Genomic DNA, 23,734 nt, shown 5'->3' on the forward strand with positions numbered 1-23,734 from the left:
ACTTCACCTATGCGAGCCCTAAGCTGATACACACGGATCACAATGCAGGTTAAACCACCATCAAAGAAAATATTTATGAAATCGAAATTTTTGGTGTCTATTGAAACATTTCACGCTCTAAGAAACCGTCGCCATGAGCGGTGTACAAAAATAAATATCGACAGTGGCGGAGTTGAGATTTTAGTCCTTTAATTATCTCTAGTACCAACCCTAGAGAAGGAAATCACTGAAGGCAATAAGCTTGCCGATCTACTAACAGATTGCTGACGCGTGCTAGAGCAAAGATTTTGATGCATTTCTAATTGGTCTACAGGTTGAAGCGTTCTAGGGTTAGATGTGTGTACTTCTTCTTGGGACGGCATATAGAATGGCCAGCTTAGACAAAAACGTTTGATTTTGCGTTATAGCAGCCAACCTCATAATTTTGCAAATATACGATTTCTTACTGAGATCTTGAACATATTTTATGACAGCATTAAAGAATTTAGAGCACCAACACTTGATCTAAATTAGTTGGAGTGGCCTAGAAAAGGTGTTAAATGATAAAGCAAGCATACGAAAACACTTAACTGAGCTGTGAAGTGTACCCCAAGCAATACGATGCTTCGGTTGTGACGCATCTTATTTAAGTTGTTATCGCCAGCATACATTTTTTTTTTATTCATGTCATTCTATTTGAGTACTTAGAGCATCTTCTGGTCATCTTATAAGCGGTTTCGTTCAATTTTGCTCGTTTAGGTCCGATATAACACTGAGACTGAATGTAAAAACGGTGCACTATTTCTTTTTCGAAATCGGATAACGAAAAAGTAATGGGCTTTAATCATCTAATAAATATAGACTTCAGGCATACGAATCAGGACATGCATGTTTCATTCGGATCGTCATCTAGAATAATGGAATAGTTGAAATGAGCCAGTAACTATTGTCGCAGCACTGTCATCTTCTAGCGCAGGTGTCCTGTTTCTTGATGTAAGGTTAGTTGCATATTAAACTTTTAGATAATTTCCCTTAAACAAATCAAATCTCAGCCAACTAAATGCGGAGCGCCACGGGGCAGGCGTGAAAAGCGACGACTCGCAAACTGAGCCTTGAATATAGCGAACCAGTTTTTGTGAATTTCAGGAAAAAAAACAGATTTAGACTAAATTAAACATTCCATGCGTACTAAGCACAACAGACGCAAGAACTTAGCATTTGCTGCCAAACGTGCAACTCTGCGTTTCAATAAGTATATATTCGCACTTCTTCACTTTCTCACATTTTTTTAGAGCTTTCTGAGATTTAAAATCATAATTTTTCAGTAAATCTTTCATACCTTTCATGAATATGAAATGATTTGATCTAGCACCGATTTGAAAGTATACCCACATTTATCATCAGAACTATGAGCTGCATAGTTCCGTTGAGAAATACCTATCCTCAAGCGTGTCCAGGGAGGCAAGGAGACCCATGCCTTCTAGAGTTATTTGATGTGAGGCATTACTAGCTCATACATCTAACGCAAAACTTGTCTGCACGACATTTCATCTTAACTCAATGATTCCAAGCGGTACAACAGGATAGTTATGAAGCCTTATTAGTCCACGGTAGCATTTTATGGCAACAATGCTTCCGTTTGTGACGGGGTGAAGTGTTTGGCGGTGTATACGATAACTTGGTACACAATTATTTCTATTCTTAAGTATATCTATGTGTTTCCGTTAGATTTCGCTGTGAGAAAGAACACGTTCCTAGGAGTCTCCCAAAATTGTGGAAAATCTCTACTTTGGAAGTAGTGAACGTGAACTTGTCTTTTCGCTTACATACAATTAATCTTTGCGATATAAGTACATTGAAACTTTTACACTTAAGTAGGCAAACATGCCAAGATAGGACCACTATATCATATCATAACTGCACTATACACCTCACTATTGGGACAAAAGCGTTCCACTTCAATTCATGATAGGTATAAAGCCTTCGGCAAGTACGAAGATAGATCTAAACGCATTTGCTTACATTTTTGTAAATCAAATTCAACTATGCTCGCCTATAGAACTACACAAGCAGCATCATTATTCACCTGGGATCGTTCATAGCCATCTGGATTCATTGTTGGCATCAAATATATATCTGTGGTATTGACCAAATTAGCCACCTCCAAGCTCGTTTCATAATTATACAATAAATACTGTGCCAAATAGATGAGTAGCTGGCGTCCGATTGTCTCATCACCATGCATGTTACCAATATACTTGACCATGGGAGTCAAGGGTGTGCGTGGTTTTTGTACATTTTTTCCAATTTGTAATACCAACAAATTGCGTCCCTCCAGGGAACGTCCAATTGTCTCGACACGCGCATTCTCTGGAAAGGTTTTAGCGAAACGTGCAAACATATCCTCGATTTCGGCTTGCGTTTGATAGTAGGGTACTTTCAGAAAGGATTCATCCTCCTTGATAATAAATGAATGTATAAGGACGACACTGAAAAATAGCACAGCCAGCGTGTGCGCCAGTAACAGCTGTGGGCGAAGTGTGAACATTTTTGACGTGAAATTGACGGGTTAGCGTGAAATTGACTGCTTTACTGAATCGCCAAATGTTAATTGGATTTTTAAGTGTTTTAAATGCCTGTACTGTTGAATCTAGTGCTATATTTATTTTTAGTATTATTTTTGCCTTTTCGACTGCTGCTCCGACTGCGAGACGCAAGGTTGCACTGCTATGGTTTTAGGATATGTTGCGACTATTTAATTAAGGGACATCGGCGGTCGTTAGTTGTCGTAGGTAGGCAGGCAGAGTTGCAAAAAGTTGGAGTGTGTAGGCGATGTGTGGGCGCTGTGGATTTTCGGTATGTGTATATTTTTATGTTTGCTGTTTTTTTATTAGGGCTTTTGACGTCGTACGCGTATTATTTTCTTCCTTCCCTATCCTTTCGTTAGCTGAATTTTGTTTAATGATTTTTTCTGCAATTGTCCACTGCTAGACTCCTTGTTATACTGAAAATGTCAGTCTGCTTTGTTTTAGCGTCAAGCTGTTAAAGTTAACTGCTCTCGCACTGTCGCCGTGCCACACTATCGCCTGTTATCAGCAAAGCGTGTATTAATGTTTGCAAAAATATTGTTTATTTGCTTTAACGTTAATATTCGAGCGTTTGATTCAGTTAAACTGTTTTTAACTTTGCTCATCTAACGCTTAGCACCTGTACCACTCGTTCAGCAAATGTTAATAAGGCCAATTTCATCTTCACTTAAACAGTTATAGCAACTGAATTCCCTGCTCTTCACACCACAGACACATTCAGTCTATATGAGGTAGGGTGGGTCGATTTGTATGGACGAAGTTAACCGATATCGCGCCATCGATTTTTCGATAGTATTTGGGCTTATGAAAAAAAGTTCCACTACGTATACCCAAGAAAATAGTTTTCGAGCCTGCGAAATTTCATTTTTTTTTACTTTTTTCGACTTTGATTTTTAAGGGTTTTTTCATGACCTACTAAAAAAATTTTCATTTGATTGTAAAATTTTCATGTATACCCTGTCCGACCTGAAAATGTCCGCTAAAAACGTTGGTGATAACAGTTTTTTGAAAAAAAAAATATATTTTTTTTCAAATGTTACAATCAAATGAACATTTTTTAGGACATGAAAAACCCCTTAAAAATCAAACTCGAAAAAAAGTCAAAAAAATGAAATCTCGCAGGCTCGAAAATTTTTTTTGGGTGTGCGTAGTGCAACTTTTTTTCCTGAGCCCAAATCCTATCGAAAAATCGATGGCGCGATATCGGTTAATAAATCGATCCACCCTAATGTGAGGTCTTTTTTCACCAAAAACTTTTCTTGTGTTTTGTTTATTTTACTTTTCGTGCTTATTACTTTTTTGTTTGTAATTTTCCGTTTGCACAATGCACCCTCACATCAGCTCTTCGCAGTATGGGCGATAGGCCAAACATTTTATATATTTTAGCGTCAATAATTTTCGTTCGCTTACATCACTGCATTGCTCGGCACTCGTTTTGCACAAACTGAATGAATTCCAATGGCTCATTGCTGATTTATGCCATAAATATTGTATGAATCGTTTGTTGCTGCACGTCATCGCTTTAACACCCTGCAAAAATCCAGCGTACAAGAAGCGCCTCGTCAGCACACCATTCGTGAGAGTGAGTATGCGCCTTTGTTATGGATTTTGCGCGCTCTCAGCGGCACTGTGTTTTGTACTCTAATATTAACGGTAATGGATTACAAGCGCCGAAGCTTTGTTGGAAACGTGTTTGTTATCGATTTACTTTCCAGGCTTTTACGCTCTCGCTGGAGTACATAACTTGATATTACTCATTCAACATTTTTCCATCTATACTTTAGTTTATGACGTCACACGCTTATGACTATGCTTTCGATGTCAGTTAATCATGTACGCAACTCTTGGTACTCTAATATACTCAACGTTGCCGGCGTGATGCGCGCCAAGGTGGCCAACTCAGTTCCAATAGAATTTATTGAAATTTATACTTTTTGTACTCATTCTAGATTGAGCGCCGTCTTCTCAATGTCCTATTCATGTTGAGATGAAGAAAATTGCTGATCTCGTTCCAACCCTACCTCTGTCACTACTTTTATTTACTCTTATCTCTTCACCTTAATCTCTACAATTTCCCCTTAGCAACTGTCTTTAACGTGTAATTTTAAATATTCAGACAGTGTGATTTTTATAATCTGATGCTGAAGAAAACTATAAAAGCTACAGAACTTAGCCGCTTTGGAGCAATATTCAAAGAGCTTGGAATTACTGGCGTATGCTGGGCAATGACGTCATCGGCCTGAACACCCACGCCATGCGTTCTGCTTACACCAACCTAAAAAAATACTTAATTAATTTGGAAACCCGCATTAACACAGACCAGAACGCCAGCGAGAAAACCCGTCAATAAATGCTACTTGGGACTAAGAAGGAAATTGAAAGGTAACGTCCTCTTCGGCAAACGTAAATCATGATCTACAAGTCACGAGTCGTACCCGCCCTATTATGAAGTGCAGAAGCATGGACCCCAACAACAGCAGAGTGTTCGAGAGAAAAGTTATTCGACAGTTTCACGGACCTCTACGTGTTGGCGGCAGCGAGCACCGAAGAATATTTGATGATGAGCTTTGTGCGGACATCAACATATTTCAGCAACTAAAAAACAGCGGATACGCTGGTTAGGCCAGGTATTGTTATCGGAACCTGCCTACGAAAAAAGAATAATCCGGCCCTACTGCAGGTGTAAAACGATTTAAATTCCCTTGGTGTTACCAATTGATACCAGTCGCTGCTATCCTTAAGTATGTGGTTTTTAGAAATTCAAACTGAAAGCGTTTTAGTTTCTAGTAGTTCTGTAATGAACGAGTACAAGATAAAATGCTTGCAGTCATCAAAGAAAAATTCATTATAGGAGCTAATCCTGTAGTACTCGAGCGAAAAGTTCTTACAAAGTCTACTTCAACCAACTGCGAGTTTTGAAGAGATTACACTGAAACTATACTGAAATCAGACATTGTTACAAAATAAACAATGACAAAAAGTTTACAAACAGAAATTTATACCGAAATTACGAGCACTTTGAAAGCACCTTTGGTATTTTCAGTATTTTTCGACCAGAGATAACTGCTTTAAAAAATAACAAATGTTATTGAGCTGATAAGATTTTGGTGAAATACTAAAGTTTAAAGCTGATTGGCCTCGTTTGAACTTTTAGAGAGGTTTTGGAGACGAATTCTGAATATTTTGTTCGCAAATCTTGAGAGAAATAAGAACTTTTGTAATCACAAATAGCAATCACAGTGGTTGCGTTCCAATGAAGCGTGATCCAGATACGGATAGAAATTTAACATGCAAATGCAACAACAAATTGATCCACATGGGCCACATTGTTTTTGTATTTGCATGTCAAATCTCTCTCCGTATCTGGATCACGCTTCGTTGGAACGCGAGGAGTAGTAGCCAAATTACAGCTTTGATTATTTGCCAAAGCTTGACTTAACTTGGAATTTGCCTTTTCAGAGCAGAGAGAAAGTATAGAGCAGATAGCGTCGATTACGCTCGCGAGTAGATTGCGCGAAATCTCAGAGACGCCTGCGCGCGTATGAAGTAAATAATGACGTCGGCAAAACAAAAAATTAAAAAACGTAAACGTTGTGAGCACGCCATATGAGATTTTGAAGCATTAATATGGCCAACGCTTTTGAGCCCAGTTAAATGCGCGTGTAAACAAACAATTAAGTTAGTGTTAGAGAGGAAGAGAAGAAGCAAAAATAAGTTTTACATACACAAAAATTACGTATGATTGAACGTGAATAAGTTTAGGAACAAAGCATTACAATGTATTTATTTGACTACATACTTACAAAGCGTTTAAGCTTTTGAAGGGCTTATCTATCGGCTTAAGCTTAGTAGGCGTTCAACACTTGGTAAGTGTTGACATATGTACGATGGATTGTTGTAGATTATCCAAAAATGAACAAGAACCGATGTAGTTACATACTACGATTTTCAGACTAAGACTGTCAGTCAATAGTGAAATAGCAGACTGGCACTTGTGAAATGAACGGTAAAGTTAAAGCGCCCATTAAAGCTTAAATGACCTTATGGCTGATTTACTTAGAGCTTTAAAATTATACTTTGACTTTGGAAGTTCGTCATACAGGTATCATACTACATACGGATGGTGACTTTGTGGAACTTTGAACGAAGCAAAAATAATTTCTTATCATATGACGCGCTTATCTGTCAAAGTCAAACTCATTAATTTATATGAAATGTACTCTTAGTCATTCATTGAGATATTTAAAGCTGTGAAATCTGATTCATGCTAACCTTCGTACTAAGCCAAAGAATTTGCCATTCTTCGAAAAAATAATCGAGCCTCTTTTCTCTAAAAAAATCAGCTATTTCGATACGTCAATATGCCGCTAGTAATCAATGCTGGACAACGACAGCAAGGCAAGCAGATGAAATAGAAAGCAATCATATATACTCCTAAACAGCAGCTATGAGGATAGATGGCATTACACATATGTACATATATCTTATAACTTTAAACGAGCAATTCTTGTTTGTTTGTTTTGCCGTACGATCTCGGGAACGGCTCAACCGATTTAAATCAAATTTGGCACAGAGATAATGTATCACCTTCTAAGACTTTCTACCTAGGTTTTGCCACTCAGAATGTTTCACAAGGTTGCCACCTATTCGAAATTAAAAAAAGTTGGATGAGATATGCCGATATGGGTATCAAACGAAAGGTATTTCACTTCGCATTACAATGGGGACATTTTTGAGTAGGGTTGCCATTTAGGGTTGCCACCTATTCGAAATTTAAAAAAATTGCATGGGATATGCCGATATGGGTATCAAACGAAATGTATTTCACTCGGAATTACAATAGGGACATTTTTGAGTAGGGTTGCCATTTAGGGTTGCCACCAAATCGAAATTAAAAAAAATTGCATGAGATATGCCGGTATGAGTATCAAAGGAAAGGTATTTCACTCAGGATTACAATCGGGACATTTTAGAGTAGGGTTGCCATTTAAGGTTGCCATCTATTCGAAATTAAAAAAAAAATGCATGATATGCCGATATGGGTATTAAACGAAAGGTATTTCACTCCGCATTACAATAGGGACATTTTTGAGTAGGGTTTCCATTTAGGGTTGCCACCTATTCGAAATTAAAAAAAAGAAACGTTGCCAGCACAACGAAACGTTGCCGAGCAAAGCTCGGTCGCCCAGGTGCTTTACATGTATACAGCAAATATGAGATGCAGCAGATAAGAGAAGTCTAGACCCTGGAAGAAATAGGCAAAGGACGCAACTGAGAGTATAAAAGCTGCGCAGTTCAAGTGAAAGTGAATCAAATTGATTTTAAGACGCTATAAGTGAAGTACGCGAATCCATTAAATTGTGAAGATCCACTACCATAGAAGTGCTGTTAACAAAGATCATTTTATATACAGAACATTTGCGTTTATTTATTCGACAGTTTAGGGATTCGAGCGATAACAGACGGCGCAGAAATATCGAAAGTTCTTGAAATTCGCAACGATATATATAAATAAGAAATATATAGCAACACCTGCATAGTCGTCTACGGTTAACGATTGTTAAGGGCAGCTAAATTTTTTGACGTTTTTGTTCTACTTTTACAGCTTCACATGTGTTTCGCTACACTTTCCGCTGCAGCGATTGAGACACACTTCCTATTCCATTTAAGTACAAGCTAACATCGGCCAAATAAGTCGGAATATAGTAAATTGAGCTCACATTCAAGCTAAAACCAGAATTGAACGTCAAAACAAACCAAACAAATTCAGTAGTGAGAAAAATTCAATCCAATGCGGCTTTATGACGTGTCTGACAGTTAATCAATAAGCAAAAATACTTAGTCAGACAACCATGCTCTATGCAGACTGGTTGGGTAATACAGCTTGGAATGTAGAGACAGTTGATCAAATTCGTAAGCAAGCATGACATCGAGGGGATATATGTATGTTAGGAGTGATCTGCCGTCAATGCATACGCAGTGAACTTATTTTCGCATAGAAATTATATTATTATTTTGCTTAAATTTCAGAAGTTTTAGCAGAAGCTTTATATGTAATTCTCTCTACATACAAAAACTAAAGGAGCCTAGCGACTTTTTTACTTTCCATCAGAATTAGAGTACACATGCAGCATCATATGCTAGATGCATATTCACTAAAAGAGTTGGCCGACACTGCTAGCTTCCTACACCTCGGCGATATTACAATTTCCTTCTTCTTTCGACTCCGCCCATGATTCCACGATTGTTCTGTTCGTTTACAAAGGGCTTTATTGTTCAATTTCCTACTCAGGGCAAAGTACCACTTGTTGATGGCTCTCAGATAGACAAAGTTCCTCGTCGTCTCGAATTTATATACATCAACAGTGACATGATCGGCAGAGCGCGAAAGAACCCATTCTTTCTTTGATGGCATCTACTTTGACTTTTCTTCGGTCATCACAAGTCCCATTTCGGTTTTTTTATGCAGGATAGCCAATGATATCGATACTATAGGCATATGACAGGTTTGTACGCTCCATGGCGGATTATATAGATTTGCTGCTAAAATTATCCGGTCTATTTCATATTAAAGAAATAGAACGATAGGGAGTCGCCATGTCTGAAGCTTTTTTGATTTCGAATATAGCTCAAATCGGCCCATTTCAATCCTTACGAAGCCGATGGTTTTGCCACAACGTCATAAATTTGACAAAGGACTAAAATTCAGACAGCAAAATTTAGCCATCACATTATTGCGCTGTCAAAAGCTGCTTTGAAATCGACAAAGATATGCTGCATGAGGTTCTCTTCTCGTAGGTGTTCTGAAGCCGCAATGAGAAGTTCCTGTTATGTTAATTTATAAAAATTGCTGATTAAGTGCAGCTCACTAGACAAGAAAAACATCGTGAGTAGGAAAACTCTCCGGATATCGCAAACTCTGGAACTTGGTACAAAATTTAGACACCTCCACCTTTAGATGGGACCAACTTATGTGCTTTAAATAATAAGCTGACAAATTCTAACAGAAGATGTGAGCAGTTTTACAAATAACTGGTTTCTTCAGATTTCCGCGAAAAAAGTCGCTTTACTTATGATGCTTGTTAAATCTAAAATTAGCATTCCCTATTCATGGTAGATATCCTTTATACAGAATGCAAACGTCAATCGACATGAACAGCAATATAAATAAGTAAACTTAGGAATTAAGTAGTTACATAAATATACTTATTACTTCTTTTATATTAGGTCGGTTGAATTTTTGTCAGCTTTTCATACAAATCTTACAATCGATTTTTAAGTAACTTCTCATTCAGCTACAAGCGTGAAACTTTACACGAAACAAAGTCATTTCGTTTCGTTTATTAACGTTGATTATCGTAACGAAATGATATCGTTTCGTTGGTTAAGCATGCCTGCTTTACAGATAGGCTGGAACGCCGTGACAATGCAACAAAAGGAAAAAAATCCGTTAGGTGGCGCACAGATCGAAATAATTAGATAAGAATTTGAAATTTTTTAAACCAGCTTTTAAGTAACTTCTCGATGAGTTAAAGACTTGCAATTTCAAACTTAATTCAGAGGTCGATGACAGCCGATGACACAATACAGAAAGATTCGCTAGGGGGCGCACGAGATGAGATATTTAGAAAAATCGTACGAAAGGAGGGAATTTTGGGATTGATTTTTGTGTAAGGTCTCATTGAGCTACAACTCTAAAACTTCACAGATAGGATAAGACGCCGAGAAAATTTAAGAAAAGGAGAAAAACTTTCCGTTAGGTGGCGCACTGATGGAAATATTTAGATAAGAATTTTTGAAATTTGGTGTTTTGAGATCGATTTTAAAGTAACTTCTCATTGAGCTACAAACATGAAACCTCAGAGACAGGTTAAAACACCGTGACAAAGGAACAAAAAGAGAAAAAAATTCATTAGGTGGCGCACGGATCGAAATATTTAGATAAAAATTTGGAAATTTGAAACCTGGTTTTAAGTAACTTCTCGATGAGCTAGAGGCTAAAAATTTAGAGCTTCGTTGGTTAAGCATGCCTGCTTTACAGATAGGCTGGAACGCCGTGACAATGCAACAAAAGGAAAAAAATCCGTTAGGTGGCGCACAGATCGAAATAATTAGATAAGAATTTGAAATTTTTTAAACCAGCTTTTAAGTAACTTCTCGATGAGTTAAAGACTTGCAATTTCAAACTTAATTCAGAGGTAGATGACAGCCGATGACACAATACAAAATGTTTCGCTAGGGGGCGCACGGGATGAGATATATAAAAAAATCGTACGAAACAGATGGAATTTTGGGATTGATTTTTATGTAAGTTCTCATTGAGCTACAAGCGTAAAACTTAACAGATAGGTTAAGACACCGAGAAAATGTAAGAAAAGGAGAAAATAAAAATAAAATAAAAAATTTTTAAACACTTCATTTATATAAATGGATAAAAATTAGCGAAAAATTTCCCCTTATATAAAGACATATTCTTTCTAAACTTTGATTTTTAAATTTTGACATAGAAATAGAACGAAAAAAAATATTTATGTGAAAATATAAAGGTGTTGCGCAATAGATTGACTAATAATATCTCCTTTCCTGACAACTTTCCAATCCAAGTAATGTGCGCTCCACTTTTTCTGAGAAATATTTTTGCATTTTCACTGTCAAAATTTAAAAATCAAAGTTTAGCAAGAATATGTCTTTATATAAGGAGACATTTTTGGCTGATTTTTGTCCATTTATATAAAGGCAGTGCTTAAAATTTTTTTATTTTATTTTTTTTTTGCTAGAAAATTTCATCGTAAATAGCAACACTGTAAGGTCGTCGGAATGTGCTTTCGATTGCTTCAGCTTGTACGTCAGCATTTGCGTGAGAATGTCAACAATTACGAGTATTGAACCAGTATTCATAGAAGGGTGTTTTACCTCCTAATATAATTGAGCACATGCGATCTCTAAGCGAATGTTGAACTGGCCGGTAAATAAAGACCTCACATAGACTGAATGTGTACATAGTGCTACCAGAATTAGTTTGACGAACAAACCGAAAACGCCTAGTTAGGCACAAGGCCTTATACATATATTGTGACGAATATTAGCAAACTAAGGGATACTATCATCTCTTAGCCGATACTAAGCAGTGACTCGTATGCACATCAACAAATCAATCATTATGTTTACCCATATGTCCATACGAGCAGCGGAGAGTGACGCACAAACACATGCCTATATCTGAGATACTCCCAAAAGTATGCAATCAATTGTGCAAGTATCTCTCACATATACACGCGCATGGGCTATGAGAGAAGCTATAAAATCGTACATCTGTAGTTATAGCTGAGAAATTTATAGCTGATGGCTAACTAGTAAATTCTAGAAATAGAAAAGCCAAGAAATATGCAACGAGGAAACTAGACAATATAAAAGGCGGCAACAGTTGAGGCACGATAATCAGTTTGATTTAAGCAAGCAAGTTGCGAAGTATAAGTGTTATTGTGAAGTACTTTAATAAAGGCCACTTTGCATTATTGAATAGTGGAGTTATTTATTCAACAGTTTAGTGATTCGAACGTTAGTAGAAGGTTGCAAATAAGAGGAATTACAGTAAATTCGTTACAATATGTTAAAAAATAACTTCGTCCTCTATCAAATACTAGAAGTTGTTAAGGTCCTAGCTTAACTGCTGCCTCGAGATGTGGTAACCATGCCGCCCCTAATAGTTGGAGCCTTAACGCCGCGAGTGCAGGGCACGTTCTCATTTCCCGCATCTACTGTTACTGCTGTTATTGACGAGGCCTAACTTATAAACGTATAACGCCAGAAGGCAGTGTCCAATTGGTATGCCCAACGTGAGCATTAAGTATTCTCTCTTCGGAGATATGAGCCACATTGTGAGCCTAATATCGTAGGATTTGCACATGATATTAGAAATTTTGGTATGCCGCGCCCCTTTCTCACAAAAGGATTGAGACGTCCACCGTCGATGCATCAAGTGCTGCACCTTCATTTGCCAAGTCATCGGCCTTTTTATTACCTTCTATCCCTTTATGAACATTATATCCATTATAGATGTATGGTCCTGCTTGAGCGAAGTCTCTACAATACTTCTTTGCATTCCGATATAGGGAAGGTTAGGTGGAAGCTGCCCTGATAAGGAAAGCTAACTTGGACAACACGAAGGTCGGTTGTGATACCACATACAATAAAAAAGATGACGTAGATCTAGCTACTTAGAGAATCGTTGGGTAGCAACGATATAGTTCCGAATGATACCGATCTCAACCTTGGATAAATCCTCGGGAGATCCAAATGAGTCGCGACCGAAGTACTTTCGCCTAGTTCTGGCAAAAGCTGGCCAATCAAGCATAAAGTGATTTGGTGATACCACCTCATCATCCTCCATACAGCTAGAGCAGGATGGAAATTCCAGTATATTGAGACGTACCGCATGGATACCCAGGGAACAGTGCCATGTCAAAACCCCAATGACCATTGATAGGTGAGCCTTAGTGAACCCAATTATTTCGGCAGACCCCTGCCATCCACTTTCGGCCAGAAAGATTTTGCTACGCTGCAAGAGGTGGTGTCCGCCTAACGTTTGCTGAGTTGATTCGAGGCCCAGCTATTGAGGAGAAAACCATAGGTAGCCAGCGGAATCCCGAAATCCCTACAGCCATCTTCATCCGCTTTAGTTGTACCGCTGCGGGCTAAGAGACCCGCTTGACAGTTACCCGGAATATCACTACGGCCGGGGACACATATAATCTTAATTATAAAATAGTTCGATGCAATCGCAAGCGAGATCAAGCACTCCCAGACCACCCTCGACCGCACGGTAGTTGAGCTCAAGGCCTTGATAGCCGCTTGGCTATCAGAGTAGATGTTAAATTCCCTAACCGTGGTAGCACTGCCTAGCATTTCATCCACCGCATCCTTAATCCCAGCAACTTCCGCTTGGAATACACTGCAATGATCAGCCAACTTAAACTTGCGGCTTACATTTAGCTCTTGACAAAAGACCCCCCCCCCCCCCCCCCCCCCCAACCTTTCCACCTCACTTCGACCCATCCGTGAACAAGTTAACAGGTCCCCTGCCACAGATAATTCCTCTTCCCCACTCCTCCCTCGGGGGAATGGCTGGGGTGAAGGTTGTACAGAGAGCAGTTATGGTCCTATTAAGGTGGCAGACACACTCTAGCAAACAACAATAATATTATATAATAAACTAGAAGACCCGGAAGACGTTGTTCTGCCCTAAATTTGGCCTATCTGCATACATTTTAATGAGCTTTTTCCGTCTAACTCTGCCCTCCCGCCCTCTTCACTTTTTCCTAATCCTTTTATTCACTCCCCCCTCCGTCTGTTTCGCTTCATCTATCTCCATCTTCGTCTCATTCTATCTCTCTCTCAGTCTCCTTCTCCTTCTCTCTTTTCTCTTCTCTCAAGTTCTTCTCATTCTTCTTCATCCCTCATTGTCTGTCCCAGAGGGTGGTATGTATTTTGTTCCAGTCCCAGTCCCAGTCCCACTCCGAGTCTCAGCCCCAGTCCGTCTCTGGTCTACTTCCCGGAAAAAAGGATCGTAAATACTAATATTACTAATATAGACAAATTTATATACCAAATTTCAGGCAAATCGAATAGGACGTATGTAAATAGGTACGTTTGAACAAAATCGACAGACGCATCTCTTAAAAACACCGGCGACCAATTAACACACATTTTAGCCTTTCTTTTAATATATATAGATTTTTATTTTTCACACTTCAATATAATATTAAAACGAAATGCAGATATTCGTTGCTTTTGAAATTCGGCTTAAAAATTGCACATGGAACAACTAAAGACTCTCCTGAATTAAAAAAAATGTCTTAGTACCTCAAGTCGCGGGCCCCCTCTCGCCGGCCCTGGTGATGCGCTATATATATATATATACATATATGTATATAAAGTTTAATAAGCACGTGCACAAACATATCCATACCAACTGAAAAGAGGCGCACCACTGCGTACACGTAACATATTATTATTACGTATGAACAAATAAAAAAATTTGCAATAAAATAATATTGCGACTATAAACTGAGATATAACCTATCCTATCTCTCAAGTTACATCAAACTACACACGGGGTGCAAAACAAATTCAAAATCGGTTCAGTAGTTTAGGAGTCCATCGCGCCCAAAAATGTTGTGACACGTGTTTATTATATATAATAATTAATTTATACCTCATTTATTGCTTAATAGGACCAGCAGTTATCGGCATACAATAGTCTGTCCTGTCCGGGATAAAGTCGAAACTGGTAAGAAGGCTAGAGTGTCCGAAGTCAGAAAGCCCATAGCCCATATCACGAAGCCTGGCCAACGACCGGACCGCGGCTGCCTTTCCCGCAATATCTACAGGATGTATGTTCAGCATGACATTCAGTGCCAAGGTAGGTGTTGTTTTGAGAGGGCCACTGATACCGATCAGCGCCGTCCGTTGCACTGACACTAACATTTTGGAGGTGCTCGCCGTGTCCATTGCTTTCCACCAGACCAGCACCACATACAAAGATGCATTTGGATATAACTCCGAAGAGAATTAAGGCCGAGCTTCTATCTAATTTGCGTCGTTCTCCTTTTAATTTTTTCCTACAAATTGCGGGACGTGACCTCAGAAGTGAAACAATTAAACGTACGTTCACAGCACAAAACTGGTTACTGAACCACACTTAAAAAGTAAACATCAAAGCCTAAACTAAGCATACAATATATGTACATATGTATGTATATGAAAAAATCTAGTTTAATGCGGCACGAATGTAGGATGAATGCTATGTCTCATTAAATAAAGGAGGAAAAAGAATCAAAATAAGCATAGTAGGGATGTTGCGAATATTCGTATTCGCAATCACGAAAATCCTCACATTAATTTCAACACCCACGGTTTGTCTAAAGACTGGTGAGATTGGAGTGGAAAGCAATTAGGGTATTCACAGGATTTGGTTGAAGAACGCCCTATCTCAGCAATTATTTCATTAACACCCCAACTAGGGTCCTATTAAGGTGGCAGACACACTATAGCAAACAACAATATTATATATTAAATAATTTATACCTCATTTATTGGCAATTTAATACCGCAAAAAAAAATTTAAAGCTGCGTCCGGTTCCGAGAAACGGGAGTGTCTGCTAGCTTAAGACTCAAGCCAGCAGACACTTCGTGAAAACACGACCTACGACTTCCGAACGAGTTGGATAATTGATATTACATTTATTGGCAATTTAGTACCGCAAAAAAAATTTAAAGCTGCGTCCGGTTCCGAGAAACGGGAGTGTCTGCTAGCTTAAGACTCAAGCCAGCAGACACTTCGTGAAAACACGACCTACGACTTCCGAACGACTTGGATAATTGATATTACATTTATTGGCAATTTAGTACCGCAAAAAAAAATTTAAAGCTGCGTCCGGTTCCGAGAAACGGGAGTGTCTGCTAGCTTAAGACTCAAGCCAGCAGACACTTCGTGAAAACACGACCTACGACTTCCGAACGACTTGGATAATTGATATTACATTTATTGGCAATTTAGTACCGCAAAAAAAAATTTAAAGCTGCGTCCGGTTCCGAGAAACGGGAGTGTCTGCTAGCTTAAGACTCAAGCCAGCAGACACTTCGTGAAAACACGACCTACGACTTCCGAACGACTTGGATAATTGATATTACATTTATTGGCAATTTAGTACCGCAAAAAAAAATTTAAAGCTGCGTCCGGTTCCGAGAAACGGGAGTGTCTGCTAGCTTAAGACTCAAGCCAGCAGATACTTCGTGAAAACACGACCTACGACTTCCGAACGACTTGGATAATTGATATTACATTTATTGGCAATTTAGTACCGCAAAAAAAAATTTAAAGCTGCGTCCGGTTCGGAGAAACGGGAGTGTCTGCTAGCTTAAGACTCAAGCCAGCAGACATTTCGTGAAAACACGACCTACGACTTCCGAACGACTTGGATAATTGATATTACATTTATTGGCAATTTAGTACCGCAAAAAAAAATTTAAAGCTGCGTCCGGTTCCGAGAAACGGGAGTGTCTGCTAGCTTAAGACTCAAGCCAGCAGACACTTCGTGAAAACACGACCTACGACTTCCGAACGACTTGGATAATTGATATTACATTTATTGGCAATTTAGTACTGCAAAAAAAAATTTAAAGCTGCGTCCGGTTCCGAGAAACGGGAGTGTCTGCTAGCTTAAGACTCAAGCCAGCAGACACTTCGTGAAAACACGACCTACGACTTCCGAACGACTTGGATAATTGATATTACATTTATTGGCAATTTAGTACCGTAAAAAAAAATTTAAAGCTACGTCCGGTTCCGAGAAACGGGAGTGTCTGCTAGCTTAAGACTCAAGCCAGCAGACACTTCGTGAAAACACGACCTACGACTTCCGAACGACTTGGATAATTGATATTACATTTATTGGCAATTTAGTACCGCAAAAAAAAATTTAAAGCTGCGTCCGGTTCCGAGAAACGGGAGTGTCTGCTAGCTTAAGACTCAAGCCAGCAGACACTTCGTGAAAACACGACCTACGACTTCCGAACGACTTGGATAATTGATATTACATTTATTGGCAATTTAGTACTGCAAAAAAAAATGTAAAGCTGCGTCCGGTTCCGAGAAACGGGAGTGTCTGCTAGCTTAAGACTCAAGCCAGCAGACACTTCGTGAAAACACGACCTACGACTTCCGAACGACTTGCATAATTTATATTACATTTATTGGCAATTTAATACCGCAAAAAAAATTTAAAGCTGCGTCCGGTTCCGAGAAACCGGAGTGTCTGCTAGCTTAAGACTCAAGCCAGCAGACACTTCTTGACAACACGACGTACAGCTCCCTAACGACTACAATAATTTATACCTTATTGATTGCCTAAATGTTTCGTTGTCCTGAAAAATATTTTCACTATACCAAAAGGAAAAATTTAATTTTATATTTTGCCGACCCTAATAAATATAAATTATAACTTTCGAAAATCAGTGAGTTGCATGTTACTGATTACTGAAAACTTAGCAACACTTAACTTGACTTAGAAGTCTGTTGAATTTTGATTTTCTATGTAAGTTCTAAGTGACGTTTACATTTTGAGATGCCATTTATTTGTTTCCATTTCATTTTGACATACAGATTGACACTTATTGATTATGATGCCAGAGTGTATGCGCTAAGTGGAGTATAATCGGTGCTAAATTGCCAAGTTTACGCCAAGTCAAGTCTATGCTAAGTATCAGTAATGTGCCCTTAAGTCTGAAGCCAGCAGACGCTTCGCGAAAACACGTATGAACATACATGCATACATACATATGTACACATGTACAATGTTCATGTTACCGCGCATACAATGAATTAAGTAATGCGTAAATTTAGTTGCATCAATATGTTGATTGTTTTTGTGTTGATGATGGTCGCAACTATAACGGTTTATGAAATACATGTCGGTCTTCTTTCTTTCGAAAATCAGAGAAAAGTTTGTGCATATTTCGTATTTGTATTTTCCCGCTGCGCGCAGGATTTCTGATAACGGGTACATATGTGCTTTAGGGTGTGCCGAGAAAAATAACTTTTCAATTTCCATCCTCTCAAATATTTCTATTTTATTAAAAAAAAAAACCCTCACCAAAGATGGGTCCTATAACTCCACTCTACAGGGTACGATATTTTTATTTTATTTTCCCATTTCGTTAACATGGGAACAACTATTTTTTGTCCAAACTTGAATTTACTCAACTTTTTTCGAAAATCTTTTATGTGCCGTTTTGCCTAGTTTTGAGGTCTTGTACAGGTTAAAAAAAATAAATGTAAGGCGCGATAACCTCCGAAGAGATCTAAGGCCGAGCTTCTCTTCCAATTTGCGTCGTGCTCCTCTTGATTTTTCCCTAAAAATTGGCCGGACGGGACCTACATGTTTTATGCCGACTCCGAACGGCATCTGCAAGGCAGATGAGTTTTCACTGAGAGCTTTTCATGGCAGAAATACAATCGGAGCGCTTGCCAGACACTGCCGAGGGGCGACCCCGCTTAGAAAAATTTTCTTCTAATTGAAAAATCTTATTTCTAAAATTTTGATGTTGCTTTGTCCGGGAGTTGAACCCAGGGCATACGGTGTGATAGGCGGAGCACGCTACCATCAAACCACGGTGGCCGCCAAAAAGTTTTTATGATTTTTTTCTAATCATATCATTTGAAAAAACCCTTAATGTATTTCAACCTTAATTACGAGTTTATGTTATTATTATATTGTTTTAGTTATGGCTATGTGAATTTATGCTTTATCATTTCAATACACTTTTTAAGTGTGAAATAACTGTTTACACAATTTCGTCAAAGAACACAACTTCAAATGGCCACGACTTTTGGACAAAAATCGTAATTAAGATCTCAATATTAAAGAGTGTTTATAAATGATATGATTAGAGAAAAAATCATACAAATTGTTTGAAGCCTGTACAAGACCTTAAAACCCGGCGGGAAATCCGTTTTTCGGGTACCACTTAGGGTGGAGTAATAGGACCAAACTTTGGTGAGGGTTTTATTTTTACATCAAATTGAAACATTTCAGAGGATAGAATTTGGACAAAATTTTTTTTCGAACCACCCTAATATGAACTTTTTCATATGTACCCATTAGCGCAGAAATCCTGCGCGCATGCCATTTGAAACATATCGAAATACAAACTTTTCTCTGATTTTCGAAAAATAGTAGAGCGAGATGTATTTTAGAAACCGTTATAGTAGCAAACATATCAGTTTGTGCTAACACATACACAATCAACATATTCATGCAACTAAATTTACTCATTACTCAAATCATTTGTAGTAAGTATGCTCGCTACCTTGAATGTATGTTCCAGCGTTGCCTCTCGCGCAATTTTTTTTGTTCCTAAAGTGTAGCATTCCTGAAAAAATGTATCAATTCGTTTTAATAGACTGATACATACTTTTTGAGTCATTTCGTCTGAATTTTATATAATGTGTGAAACAAAATTCTGAAATTAATAATATTTAAAACAAAACATCACCGCACTATTTTGGCTAAACGGATCACACAACTGAATTTTATAAAATTTTACCAACGCTCAGTTTTAAATAAATGTCGCTGTTATAAAGGTTTTTCTATTTAACATATCGAAACGCGTTTATTTAAACGGAATTATTGTTTATACGTTTTTTAACAAACACTACTTATGTATGTATAAAAACACAGCTATAATGTGAAAATCATACCATTTAGAATTTCACTGCTATTTTCGTGTTCACAACTGAACATACATACATGTTAGCGCGCATACTTGCTAGACTACTGTTGCCAATTTGGTCCGTTGGTTCCTTTTTTAAATTTTGGTCCTTTTTAGAAAGTAGCCACGATTTTGGTACTTTCCTTTCCTTTTCACTGAGGGAAAAATTCAAAATACTGCTCACAAAATTTGCCACACACTCGTTAACTCACATATAATTTTCAATTTACTTCAATGTAATTCTTAATATAAAAATTGCTCAGTCAACAAAATGTAACAGAACAATGACATTTCACCAACGAGATAATTTAGGCTAGGCATTAAAAAGAGATGTGTTGGATCCTTGGGCAAGCACATTGTCATTAAATTTGGTGAAAGACATAGGCTTATCCTAGAAATGTGGAAATGTTATACCTAAATAATTAACGTAGTATTTGTATACTTTTAATATTTCTTTTCTATTTAATAATTTAAACTCAGCTGATGGTATCTATTTTTTGTAGGAAACCAAGGAAAAATCTTAAATTTTTTATATTTCACAACGAAACGACACTTTAGTAAATTGACGAATTGTTTGTATAACAATAAACTAAAAGAAAAATTTGACCCTTTTTTGAGATTTGGTCCTTTTTGGATGAATTTTGGTCCCAAATGAAAACATGATGTGCTTACTACAAATGATTTAAGTAATGCGTAAATTTAGTTGCATAAATATGTTAACAAAAAAGGAAACGTTTGCTACTATAACGGTTTATAAAATGCATCTCGCTCTTCTTTCTTTCGAAAATCAGAGAAAAGTTTGTATTTCGATAAGCTTCAAATGGCATGCGCGCAGGACTCCTGCGCTAACGGGTACGCGTGGGGTATGCATATTTTTGTATGTAATTATCATTTAGTACAATTTTTTGATGGTTTCAACTTCTTTGTTGCCGAATTCGATGTTTTATTGTTTCGCGATTTGTTAACTAAAGAGGTTGCTCTGAGGAATTTCTTCAGTTGCAAATAAGAAATAGATTCAAAAAGTTGTGCGTTCTAAATAAATGTGATAAAATATTATTTATTAATAGAGTGAATTTTGTGTTATTTTTATACGAATTTAGTCGACATTTCTTTAAATCGCGAGCGTGAAAAAGTGTATCAAGAAGTAAGTATTTTTTTAATTCATATCGCAACATTTAATTAGAGCACAATGCACTAAACTTTTGTTTTCATCAACATTTTAAGTTGGGTGGTAGTGGTAATAATTTCCAATTTTACAAAAATTGATTGAAAACTATGAAAAAGATTATTATCTTCCTTCCACTTACACACATGTTCTGCTTGATGTATAACTAGGAATTTTTCACACGCTGCATGTTGTCGTAGGCAGGAGCAATGCAAATGCATTTACTTTAAATTCAATCATTACCTTACCATTTAATAATGTACATAACTGTCGCATTGACATTTCAATATTAGAGCATGAACTCATAATACAAACAGACATGTGTGTACCCACATAATTAATAGCTGTGTTTTTTTTAGTTCTATATATGTATGTACGTTTACGCGAAATTGCTGCGCATAAAATTTGTCCTATTAAATTTCAATACACATTATACTCAGATGTAACTGAAATATGTGTTTTTGTTTCACCCTCTAGACTAATTCTAACAAACGCATGTATGTATACCTACATATGCAGCTACACTGAAACAATAGCCGTGTTTTTTTATACTCGCGTATACGTTTCGTTTGCGCGTGAAAAAACGCCTATCTTTTCTTAGATAATGCTTAGGAGACCCATCTAGCGGCAGTGGTTAAATAACTAACATAACATCACATGGTGTACCGAAAAGCGGAGACACAACCCTCTGATGGCCATAGGGTATATATAGCTGAATCGGTTGCGATGAATTGTGGACACACATAGAATACATAGAATTAGTGTAGAGGGTGAAACAAAGACACATATTTCAGTTACATTTGAGTATAATGCGTATTGAAATTTAGGACAAATTTTATGCGCATCAATTTCAGAGGTGTATTTAAAGTTTGTCGCTTAGCAGTCCATATAAAGTTTAAGCGTAAACGTATATAGAAGTAAAAAAAACACAGCTATTGTTATATAACTAGAACTAAACTACATTTCTCTTTATATTGAATAAACTAGTCTACAGTGAACCACCAAGAGGCGTAGTTTTATCGTGCTATTTTTCTTTTAATTTAGAGCACAGCTCAGTCCCTGTTTCGAATTTTTTCCGCGGTAAGAAAAAAGCTTCTTCACCCTACAGTAACAGTTAGAACATACCATAATAGCATGTTCCAAACAAATCTTCAACCTGGCTGTCATTTTCATCCTTATATTCAGAACTCGAAATTTCTTCCTCCAAAAGTAGTTTGATTTGCTCTTGATTCATTTTGATAATTACAGGTACCTTCAAAATAATAAAAAAAAGGACGTGTGGCACTCGGGGACTGCCACGGTAAAGCTATTGCATATTATCACTTATGCAATTATAATATTTATGCAACATTTTGTTTTCTTTGATATTAATTCAAGTTTTGTCTTTGATATTAATTCAAGTTACACTTTTTAAGCGTGGTGACCGATAAGAAAACAAATTTTTTACTTTTATTGATTAAATCTAGCGTGCAGGTCATCTGGCATCTGGCGGTTACCAGTGCCATCTACGGCGCAGTAGTGAAGATAGATGTACACCAAAGACAACAACCAATATTCGCATAAATAGATCAAATTTTATGTGATCAGCCTGTTGCTAACACCGAAACTTTTGCTGTTATTAACAGATGTTATTCGATGATTTTATGTACATATATCAGTTACGATTTTTTTTGATTCAGTCGCCACGCTCAAAGCCCGCGATAAAATTTATGCAATAACTTAAAATCAAAGGGAACAACTATGTACGTAATTACTGTACTAAGTTCAACAGCAACAAAGGCAATTCTGTACAGCGTGTGTGTGTGTGTGTTGGTGTGCATCATCTAGCGTGCAGGTCATCTGGCATCTGGCGGTTACCAGTGCCATCTACAGCGCAGTAGTGAAGATAAATGTACACCAAAGACAACAACCAATATTCGCATAAATAGATCCAATTTTATGTAATCATCTTCTTGCTAACACCGAAACTTTTTCGAAACTTTTCGAACCTTTTTTGACAAATATCCGTTACGGTTTTTTTTGATTTAGTCGCCAAGCCCACGATAAAATCTATGCAATAGCTTAAAATGCACAGCAATGAAGAAAAAACACAAAAAAATTTTACCTGCACAAAAAGTTACACATATACCCGTGCCGGTCTCACAGACCAATTATTATCAAATACACCAGTATGCCCGTCTCGCACAAACACTAAAACAAAGCCTGTAAAAAAAGCGGCAGCTAACAGAAAATTCAAATTTCTAGGGTTGCTGGAAAAAAGAGTATTTACGTAAAAGCGTTTTGTTGGTCTCACAGACCAACGCGCGGGTATAGGAAGGTTAAAAGATACCAGATTTCCTGGAATCTTTTCACAATTTAAGTCAATACCTAAATACATATGTATATCAAGACTTCCTTCAAAAAAAGTTTATTTCAAAGATCTGGATGTGTTCAGATTCCATGGTTAAGCAAACTTGCCCACATTCAAAATGCTATATATTTGGTTCCACTCGTCTTTTTTGTTTTATTTTGAAGGTAACGACATTTACTTTATAACTGCGTTAAAGAAAGATTTTATTTTATAAAATCGAAATAGTAAATAAATAATAAAATTATTATTTTATAAAATCGAAATAGTAAATAAAAGTTATACTTTTTAAACAAATATTACATACTTTATTCCCCTTTTTATTTTATTTTGTTAGTTCAAAAAATATTAACTAATTTCTCACGTTACTACGACCAGCTTGCC

General features: G+C 37.3%; 1 protein-coding gene across 15 annotated transcripts in view; it reads right to left on the minus strand.

The window, feature by feature from the left end:
- svr (Carboxypeptidase D svr) overlaps positions 1-23,734 on the minus strand; it is a 98,955-nt gene that overhangs the window by 41,325 nt on the left and 33,896 nt on the right. Inside the window, exons 1-2 of one of the 15 annotated variants that reach the window (XM_067779784.1) lie at positions 3,978-4,074; positions 2,066-3,265 (exon numbers count right to left, since the gene is read on the minus strand). The exons of 2 other annotated variants lie outside the window; for them this stretch is intronic. In XM_067779784.1, the coding sequence (XP_067635885.1) occupies positions 2,066-2,527 (462 nt within the window). In that variant the 5' untranslated portion in view covers positions 2,528-3,265; positions 3,978-4,074. Of the gene's footprint in view, positions 1-570; positions 1,130-2,065; positions 3,290-3,846; positions 4,161-23,734 lie in introns of those variants that run through there. 12 more of the 15 variants (XM_067779789.1, XM_067779787.1, XM_067779785.1 and 9 more) reach the window with 12 other exon arrangements.

Source organism: Eurosta solidaginis, chromosome 4, assembly GCF_040869045.1.
Source record: "Eurosta solidaginis isolate ZX-2024a chromosome 4, ASM4086904v1, whole genome shotgun sequence".
Classification (NCBI taxonomy): Eukaryota; Metazoa; Arthropoda; class Insecta; order Diptera; family Tephritidae; genus Eurosta; species Eurosta solidaginis.